Below are 11029 nucleotides of genomic sequence, written 5' to 3'. Positions count from 1 at the left end.
TCCCATCAGCCTCAGCTGTTGCTTAATTAGCAAATGGTAACATGTTGATACGCTACGGTAAAACTTACACCTGCTGTGCTCAACATCAGCATGCTAGCATTGTCATTCTGATTACGTTATTATGCTGATGTTTGCTCGGTTCTCTGCAGTACAGCCTCAGAGATGCTAACTAGCCTGTTGTGTCAATGCTGTGAGCACCACAAACCAACTTCCATTTACCTCCACTGCACTGAGGGCAGCAGGAAAACCTCAGCAAATAAAAGCAAAAATATCTACGTGTCTAGATACCACTATAAGAATATCTTTAATATTTCAAGTGAAGTAACCCTTTAAACTTCTCCAGAGGCCAGTTAGTTTTAGTTTTTGTGTCACTAGGCAAATTGTTTTGACAGTACTGTAGTCTGTTTGCTTTCTAAACACTCACCAACAAATCACTGTCATCACTCCCAGTGTAGCTGTATGGTTGTTTTGTACCCCGTGCAAAGGGCTGTGAAATAGCTCCTAGTTCAGGTACTGATGTAAATGGTGTATGTTAAGATGTTGTAAATGTACGTATGATGGCAACTCCATGCACTGTCACACAAACATCATCAGGTTTGTATGTAATGATGTAGATGCATTGACTGTTTATGTGTACATGTCAGATAAAAGGAACATTTTACTTGTAAATATTGATTAAGGCAGACAGATTGAGACTCATCATATTCGTTAGACAAGAGTGTTTAATTTGTTTTGTAGTGTTTCCCACTGTTGGCCTTTGTCCCAGCGTCACTAATCATGCACAAACTATTTGTTCAATTGGCACCTTATTGATCTGTTAACATGCGTATTCCTGGAATTACATGGGGCTTATAATCACACACTGTGCTTGGATGTCATGACATGCATTTTTTCTCACTGACACCTGTCCAAGGTTAATGGATCAAATGTCATTTTAATAAGAAAGATGGCACAGGTTACACTTCTCTCTCCTTGTGTGTGTGTGTGTGTATGTGTGAGAGATTTTGGTGATAAAATGATTGATCATCAAAGGCTCTGAGTTCAACGTCATTTAGATTTTCAAAAATTTTCCCTTTTATTGTTTACCCATTAAAAAAACATTCTGCCTCCTTATGGGGTCACTGAATTATTAGCATTAATTTAATCATTTGATTGGCAAGTACGTTTTCCTTTTTCTTTTTTTTATTACAGATCATTATATTTTTAAAATATGATTTATTATAAAAAAGTGTACGTCAACAAATACATAATTTGAAGTGGAATATTTGTGATAACATGCAAAAGAGATTCCTTGACATATAGGTTATTGGAAAATGTCAACACATGCAGATGATTTTTAGTAGCTGAATAAAGTCACATGATGCAATTAAATGAGTGAGGACAATGTTGATGTTTTAAATTATTTTTTGCTTTAACAGGTCAGCCATTTCTAAACAAGGATTACATGTGGACCCAGAACATTGTGCCCAACACACATTTAGTTACTGACTAAAGTCAGATGGTTAAACATTTATTTTGACCATCACCTGAAACTTAATAAGACTGCCTACCTGAGTTTATTTTACACATCTGCTGTGAAAATGGTGGCTTTTGGAGAGATTCTGAAAACTGCTGGAGACTTTGGTTTCTTCCAGAAACTTCTCACTTTGGGGTTAGCCTTCCCAAATTTCATTATGCCTGTTTTCTTCTGTAGTTTTCTTTTTATTCAGTCAGATCCAGAGCGACACTGTAACACAGACTGGATCCTACAGGCTGACTCTAACCTGACCACAGATGAGCAGCTGAACCTGACTCTGCCCCGGGAGGACGATGGGACCTTCAGCAGGTGTCGGATGTTTGTCCCTGTGGACTGGGACATTGGTGCCATCAGGGAGTACGGACTCAATGAGACCACGGGGTGCCAGAATGGATGGGTGTACTATAACACGCTGTATGAAGCCACCATCGTCACTGATGTAAGCCGAGTAGGATGTGTGATCATCTTTGGTATCACCTGTGCTGACTGCCCTACTGATTTTGATAGTGTTGTTTTACAGTTTGATCTCGTCTGTGACAAGTCTAAAATGGTTGAAGTTGTGCAGACTGTCTTCCTGGCTGGTTCACTTGCTGGTTCATTCATCTTTGGACCTATAGCTGAATCGTAAGTGACTTGAAAAGGTTGAAAAAGTCATGTGCTTCAAACCCTTCATGTGACGATCACCCACTCTCTAAACTTCAGGTACGGCCGCAGGAGAACCACCCAGTTACCAGTTGTCCTTTTGCTGATATTTCTCACAATTGCTGGCGTGTCTCCAGATTTTTATGTTTACATGGTGTCACAGTTCATGGTTGGAGCAGCACTTGGAGGATACAGAATTAACTCCATTGTATTAGGTATGAATTCTATTTATCAAAGCAAGATTTCTTTGATTTATCCCGGAAATCTGCAGTGATTTTGGTGATTTAAATATGTGTTTGTAGCTACAGAGTGGACCGGGGTCACCAAAAGGTCCTTTGCCTCCTGTTTGAGCCAGGAGTTTGGAGCTGTTGGACAGTGTGCCATGGCTGGTCTGGTCTATGTTATTCGTGACTGGAGAATAGCACAGTATGTCACAGCAGGAATGCAGGCCGTTGTATGCTTGTACATATGGTATGTATTGTATACACGATTTTTATTTATTTATTCACAGCGCTGTATGTGCTGTGTGTAGATTGACACACTTGCTAGTCATATCTACCTGGCCAAATCCAGTTTAGTCACTTCACATAATGAAATAATGCAAAACCAGAGTGACAAACTAATGACAGTTTGTCAGTGACTCTGACATTTGGATTGTGACTCATCTTTTCAGCTGGATTCCTGAATCTGCAAGGTGGTTGCTTGGGCAGGGAAGAACCGAAGAAGCGAAGAGGTTCATACGTAGAGTTGCAGCAATCAATAAAAAGAAAATCCCAGAGACTCTGCTGGATGAGGTCAGATTCTGTGTTAATTACATTAGATCAAATTAGGCTTTAATGATCCATTGAAGAACAGGACTAGTCTACAGCCATGCCTGTGGATCTGTGAGGCAGTACTGAGGCACAGTGGTGCTTTGAGCTAAATGCTAACATCAATGTGCTAACATACTCACCATAAAAAAATTTTGCACATTGATTTTTACCTGGTATAACATTTACCATGTTTACCATCTTTGTTTATCTTTTTAGCATGCTAACATTTGCTAACTAGGCTGATGGAAAATGGCATTAGTTTAGAATGAATTTAGTCATAAACCAGAGTATTGGACAAATTAAAAATGTGTCACAAGATCAAACTTATTCCATGTGTGTATAAAATTCCAAGGCATGCCAGTAGGACTTATAGTGAGTAAGCAGATTATTGCTCATGCCCATTATCCCTCTCTTAATTTTAACAGAAAGAGATTAAAAAGTTAAAATAGTATACTAATAGATAAAGATAAATATTATAATTATTATTATATATTATTATTATAATTATAATGAGTTATAAAAGTTCATTTATGTATTGTATCCATATATGGATAAATGGTTGAAATATCCAAATATATTGGATTGGCTTAAATATGAAATAGTTGGCTAAAGGTCATGGATACATAGTTTAAATGTGCAGCTTCTGCTTCACAAAGGTTGATTGAATTGATTGTGTTAACTAACATCCAGTTCAAAATCAATTCAAGTGATCACATTCGGAACATGATGGGTGTCGATGAAGGGGACCTTGAGTTCATCTGACTGATATCTGGGCTGTGGGGGCAAGACACAAATGGTTTTGTAGATCTTAACCCTTCAGATTAAATGTACTGGCTGTCTAATTCATAGTGTTAGTCACTATCAACTGTAAAATTGCCACCAGCGGCCATATGTTGGTCCTCTGTATTGTAATAATACTCTTGCCCTTCAGGTAACTGGGGAGCGAGAAGTCCAAGGTGGAGGAATCAAAGCACTTTTTACCTCAAGAGTCTTGACAAAATATTTCTTCATTATATCTTTTGCCTGGTGAGTTAAGCCCATTTCGAAAGGTAGTTTTTAATTTGATTTAATTACATTTTTGTATCATGTTTGCGTTTTTGTGGTTTGAAGGTTTTCATTAAATCTAGGCTACTTCTGCCTTGTTCTGAATGTGGGCAAGTTTGGTCTGAACATCTTCCTGGTTCAGTTCCTGTTTGGGATCTCGGAGATACCAGCACATCTCCTCTGTATCTGGGTTCTGGAGTTGACGGGGAGAAAAAAATCCCTGATATCGACCCTCCTGACTGGTGGTTTTGTTTGCCTCTTAACCCTGGCTTTCCCTCAAGGTGAATTTCCTGTCTTTCACATTCAGTATATGACCACGAATCCATCTGACTGTCACAAGTTTAATTTACTGTACTTTGAACATTTTAATTTGAATTCCAGACAGCGCTGTTGTTATCACAGCCCTTGTAACCACTGGAAAGTTCTTTTTGAACTGGGCGAGCTCAATATGTTTGGTCTACATTCAGGAGTTGTTTCCCACCTCTGTCAGGTATGCAAAATAAAAGTATACAACATATATAATTATAGATATTCCACATATGCACTGTATGTATTTTAACTCCACTCTCAGGCAAACAGCTGTTGGCTTGGGCTCCATAGCCTTTAGAGTAGCAAGTCTGCTGTCTCCGTTGCTCAACATGTTGGCCATATACCACTGGTCCATACCCATCATCGTCTTCAGCAGCCTTGTGGTGGTCAGCGGAACTCTTGTCTTCCTCCTTCCTGAGACCTGCAGAAAAGAGCTTCCTGACTCAACTTATGAGGCTGAGGGCAACAGGTAAGCAGGCTGCATGATCTACTGAGGAACTGTGGCAACCAGGGAACAGTTACAGGCCAACCAGGGGCCTCCAACTATTTATTCTCTTAGTTTATTTCTGTAGTAGATCAATGTCACGCCGGCTGTCTACGGATTTACCCTAACCCAAATTGGTTCTAATGTGGAAACTTGAAAACAACACTAATATTAGCCATAGCTTTAATAGCTAGATTTATTAGCTATAAAAGTGATTAAGGTGAACTGTAAATCTGATGATTTCAACTCAAGTTCATATAACAACAACTTTAGGATATTCTGGAAACTCAAAAGGTTAAACATTTTGGGAAAAACACTAATTCGCTTTCTTGACAAGAGTTATATGAGAAGATTGATACCACTAATGTTGGTCCATCATAAGCTACATTAAAGCAACACTATGTAAGATTTGGCATTTGTTTGATTTGCCGCTGCCAGTTGCAATACATGCATTTGTTATGATTACATCATTTATAATCAAAAACTAGCAAGTCTACAACTTTGCTTTGCTTTTACGGTAAAAAAGTTACAAAGTTTTGCTTGCAGCAACAGCCTGGAGACGATTTTTGATAAATACACTTATTTACTTCGATGAGAAAATTGATAACCACCCTCATGTCTGCCCGTTAAATATTAAGGTTCTGCTGACAGCTGGTTAGCTTAGCTTAGAATACAGACTGAAAAACAGCCAGCTTTCTCTGTCCAAAGGTAACAGACTCCACATAAAAGCTCCTCTAAAGCTCACTAATTAATATGTTATATCTTGTTTGTTTTATCCATACAAAAACCAATGTAAAAATTACAACCAAAGACTCCATGAAGCCACTGGACCCGGCAAAGTCATAGTCAGAAACATAAACCCTTGTAAACCTTTATACTTTGTTCTGATTAAAAAAGTGATATATGATGTTTTTAATGAGCTAAATAAGCGTATTTATCAAAATGTCTATTTTTTGGCCTTAGCATACTAGTAGGCCTTATGGCGAGTAAGCAGATTCAACATACAACTTTAATTGTGTCTGCAAGGATTATCGTCACTTAGTACAACAAATACACACACTATTAAATAGGGAAGAAATAAAAATTATAACGGTTACTACTTAATCTTCAGAGTCAAAGTACTTTATATTCCTGATGTACTTGCCACAGCACTCATTGCTTATCCTTATGGTAGTTTTACTTTACTAGTAATCAGCATTTTGTAATTTTAATAATTTGTAATATTTTTTATACTGAAACTACATGAACACACTATTGTTGAGATATATATAGATGCATGTTTTTTTTTTTTTACTGTAAGTCAAATAGATAATGGTTAAAGGTCAAAAATAAATAATCTAAATGTTGTGTTCCTTGTCATTATAGGAATATGACCACCAAGAAGACTGGAAGTGACTTTAAAATGGCTGAACACAACAGCAGCAAATCCACCAAACTCTAGTCAGAATACTGTATTTTTACACATTTCTGTTGTGTGTAACACAAGCTATATATTGTTGGGTAAAATATTTTAATTTGGACAGCCGAGTGGCTTCAATGTTGCTGAGTCACCCAGTGTGTTTGCTCATGTACTGTGTCTGACTCTATTGTATGTCTTTACTGCTGTCATTGTTTCTGTGGGAGATATAAAACATTTATAGAGAGTGGGCTTCTGACTTGCTTGTGAAAAGGTCTAACAAATCTCTTGCAAAATATTTAAAGATATGAGTTGTGATCTCCAGCTGTTCCAACAACTTCTTATCAGTCTGAAAACAAGCTGGTATTTCTTTATGATGAACTGACCCTTTGTCACAGGGTGTATGTATGTGAGCACTTCAACTGTGAAGTGACAGACTCTTTGAATATTTCAAAAAGGCCTAGAGCTAACTCTCTTGTATTTCACATGAAAAAAGTTTAGAGGAAAGTCCAAAGAAATGAACAACTTTGTAGTTATGGTGGTAATCATATTTTGACCCCAGGTTGGGAAACACTGTTGTATAGAGTTGCAACAGACGCTGCATGGGCAATAAGAATGCAGTGCTGCAACTGTAAGCAGAGGGTCTGAGGAGCATGCAAATACGCATCAAGGGGTCAATCCATGTACATTACACACATTAAAATTATGATTTAATTGTTGATCAAAGGCATAGAAAGCTGCAGGTAAATTGTAGTTTGATGTTATGGTTTCTTTTGAGCACTGAGTGATAATAATGTGGTCTCCACATAAGACCGTCTTTGCTTAATCATTATATAACAATGTGCATGACCTCTTCAGTTGTTGTCAGTCTGATAAGTTTTACTGTGTCGGAGACAATGCAGAATCCAGGGGCGAGTCAAAATAGACAGAACTCATAAAAAACTTAAAATATGTCAAAAAGCATTTTTTATACTTGTAAGTCCTCTGTAATTCCAAGAATAGTAGGTATATTTTAATTTCCTTTACAGCACACAGTAACACTAACCACTTGACTAAAGTTACGATATGCTTCATATTATATAACAGATTGTGATCATGTAAGAACACTGGAATAAAAGGTACGTCAGCATATTGTAAAAGTTGGTAAAAGATCAACAGAACTTCCTGTGAGAGATAAGAAAAGTTAGAAAAAGTTCACTGCCTACATTAGTATGTACAGTAGCTGTGCTGGAAACAGCACACTGTACTTCGTTAAAGCACACTAATAAGTTATTCCATTATGACCATTTAAAAAAAATAAGTTGGTGAAAGGTGTTGATCAATGAATACTGAGGCAACTCTTGGCCTCAGGCCAAAGCACGAAAGCACATTGTATGAACGTGTCACAGTGACAGAGAAAGTTACAGGAGTGATATATCTGGTTAAATAATCACAAGATTGGCCTTTATATCTAAATGCTGTCTCATCCTTCTTGAAAATACAGTCCAGGGTTTAAACATTAATAGACATTGTTTAAAGGTCATCCTCTGGCAGCATCCTTAAACTGTAAGTCAGCTCCCTGAACATGGCGGATTTTGGAGAGATCCTCCGGAATATCGGAGAGTTTGGATTATTTCAGAAGATCACCCTTTTTGCTCTTTGCTTTCCCAATGTTATTCTGCCTTTTCACTTTGCCAGTGTGTTTTTTATCCAGTCAGATCCAGAGCGACACTGTAACACAAACTGGATCCTACAGGCTGACTCTAAACCCTGACCACAGATGAGCAGCTGAACTGACTATTCCCCGGGAGGACGATGGGGCCCTTCAGCAGGTGTCGGATGTTTGTCCCTGTGGACTGGGACATTGGTGCCATCAGGGAGTACGGACTCAATGAGACCACAGGTTGCAGATGGATGGGTGGTATATAACACGCTGTATGAAGCCACATCGTCAACTGATGTAATTTTGTCTCAATGGCTATTCATAATACAAAATTAACTTTCATATTCCCCTTTCTTAACCATCTGGTTGGAATTTCTTTACAAGTTCGATCTAGTTTGTGACCAGAGTAACTTTGTTGGAGTGGCACAACAGTGTTGATGGCTGGCATTCTTGTTTGGTTTCTCTTATTTGGACCTTTTGCTGAATCGTAAGTGGTCTTGAAATAAGGCATACTGTATTTTTGACGAAAGTGTCATCTTGTTAATAGAAGTCCATCACACACCTTACACACATAAACAACCAAAGACTGCATCATATTTTTGCTTACCCGAGGGTTTTATCTGTTTCAGGTTTGGTCGGTAACGAGCAGCTCAGATTCCAGTTTCATTGTGATGCCTCATATTTAACTGTAACAACTGGACTGTGTCCCAACTTCCTAATTTATATTTGGCATCCAGTTCATGGTGGGAATTGGTTATGGAGTTATCGACTGAACGGTCGTCATAATTGGTAAAGTATACTCTTTTTTTGGTTAGACGTATTAAATTCTTAATTTATTAAAGCAAAGTTACAACCCTCTTGTCTTAATCCGCAATATGACCACAAAATATAATTTAAATAAAGAAAGCCTAAAGTATACTTACACAGAGGGATTCTTTTATGGAGCCCCAAAACTGAGCGAAATGTAGTAAAAGGCTGGTGTGTAGGATTCAGTGGCATCTAGTGGTGAACCTGCGCAGATTGCAACCATTTTGAATACAGCTCTAGCCTTTCCAGTGTGTAGGGAGAAACTACTTCAGTAGTAGTAGTACTCCAGGCCAGTGTTTTGGTTTTTCTGTTCAGGGCTACATAGAAACAGAAACCATGGCGGTTCAACTTGCAGCCCTGTGGCAGAGGACCGTCCCTCGTGCAGATAAAAAAAATTCTCATTCGGAGGCACCACCATGTTGGCAGCGTTGTGACCTTTGTTGCATGTCATCAGCCTCTCGTCGTTTCCCCCATATCCCTGTTCCTGCATCGTCACTGTCACTGTCTAATAAAGTACAAAATGCCAAAAAAATAATCTTGGAGGAAATGAAAAACAAAACAAAAAACTAGCTTCATATTAGGTAAGGTTAACAAAAACACAATCTCCATTATCCGGATGTTATACACTAAAATGAAAAAAGTATTACACACTGGACATTATGATTATAATGCTAAAGGAGAAATATAAGGAATTCTATTTTTTTTTAGCACTTCATGTTAATTATTTAACCAGGATTATTAGTATTTAGTTATTTTTTTGTTGTCTGACTTTTTACTTAATTTTGTCAGTTCTGGGTCTCCATAATTCTTGTGAGGGGTAGAGATATTAGAGTGATGAATCTAGTTAACTGTCATTAATTTTCCTGTTTCTAGCCACTGAATGGATCGGGGTGTCAAAAAGTCATGGGTGCATGTGTGACTCAGCTATTTGGTGGGCAGTTGGAGCAGTGCGTCCTCGCTGGTAATGATCTACTTCATCAAAAGAGACTGACGAGCTGGCTCAACTAATCACAGCAAGTGCCATTTGCAGTGTTTCCATTTACATATGGTGTGCATTACCTCTTCTTTATTGCCTTCTTGTGTTTTACAGGTAATTTACAGTTATTAATAAGTTTTTTTTGGCCGCTATCCTTGTTTGCTGACAGGGTTTAATTCCAGAGTCCAGCCAGGTGGTTGTTGAAAGAGGAAGACAGAAGAGGCTAAAGCAGGCTGATTGGCCAAGTGGCAGCCCATCAACAAAGCGCACTGTTCCAAGACTCTCCCTGCTGGAGAAGGTACGTACCCTTGCACAAACACTCTTTCCTTGCATTGTATCAGGACTTATTGGAATACTTACATATAGTGATCATAGCAAAACGCATGGTCTATAATTATAGTGGAAAAACTATTAGCTACTACAGTAACTGTGTCAGAGAAATGGCTTTGCAAACACGACAATCAATACTGGACTGCAGTAGAGTTATTTAGCACCAAATAACAGAACGGCTCACTGTTAATGAAGAGTTACAAATATATAGGTGTCATCCACTCCCTCTGACACAGTGGTGAACAAAAAACTGGAATACTGTTTGATTAGCGTGACTTGCTAAGGAAAGCAAGAACGTTAGCGATGATATTGGTGGGTCCGACCCCCCTGTGCATTACAGAGTTGTTGGGAGAAAGAAACTGAGAAGAAAAAAAGGGAGGCCATTAAATAAGTTCCTTATCCAAATCATCTGTGCTAAGGAAAGTGATTTCTTAACCAATAATATTGGCCCATGGTAAGTTACGTTTATTGAAGCACATAAAAAACTGAAGTCAATGCACTGAGATGGCCTGAAGTAGAGAAAAACATTTTACAATTTAAAATGATGGTAGTTTTTCTTTGACTAATAGCTTTCTTTTGTGAAATTCTCCAGGTTTCTCCAATTGAAAATGTTGCTTAAGCTAGCTGCCTTTCATTCAATGTGGGTAATTTTTTGGGTTGGACGATCTTCCTGACGCAAATCATGTTTGGTCTGACTGAACTTACCAGCTCACATAGTTTGCATTATGCTGTTAGAAGCACTGGGGAGAGAAAGTTTCAACTGATGTCGACACTTCTGTTTGGAGGTCCTGTGCATATTTAATCCTCGCTTGTTTCCTGCAAGGTAATGTGTGTATATATTATATTATTTAATATTATTTCAATGGCACTTTTCATTAAAAATGTCACTTTTAATGATGGAGTGTTGTCACTGCCCAATTCCCGTCACCTTTCTTGATCTGGGTGGGCACCATCTTGGCAGTCCCCTTGATCCAAAAAAAATAAGCAAAGAGGAAGTGGGTGGAGCTAAGGTGGGATTGAATGTTGGTTAGCTGACAACAAGCCCGAAATGTGAAGGCACCCATTTGTCCC

The 11029-nt window shown here is 38.3% G+C and overlaps 1 protein-coding gene and 1 pseudogene across 1 annotated transcript; both read left to right on the top strand.

Annotated features, from left to right (window-relative positions):
* Positions 1–1693: 1693 nt before the first annotated feature.
* Positions 1694–7127, top strand: slc22a13a (solute carrier family 22 member 13a; the record flags this gene model as incomplete). The annotated part of the gene is given in 10 exon segments (XM_035671416.1): positions 1694–1955; positions 2037–2140; positions 2219–2373; positions 2461–2629; positions 2832–2952; positions 3902–3996; positions 4081–4295; positions 4396–4504; positions 4586–4792; positions 6173–7127. Coding segments are annotated over 10 exon segments (1513 nt in total), but the record flags the coding sequence as incomplete, so codon positions are not given.
* A 131-nt stretch (positions 7128–7258) lies between these two features.
* Positions 7259–11029, top strand: part of LOC118335197 — an 18612-nt pseudogene continuing 14841 nt past the window's right edge.

The sequence above is a fragment of the Morone saxatilis genome, unplaced genomic scaffold, assembly GCF_004916995.1.
Source record: "Morone saxatilis isolate NCDOM2014 unplaced genomic scaffold, NCSU_SB_2.0 Contig23, whole genome shotgun sequence".
NCBI lineage: Eukaryota > Metazoa > Chordata > Actinopteri > Moronidae > Morone > Morone saxatilis.
This window is presented reverse-complemented; position numbering and strand designations above follow the sequence as displayed.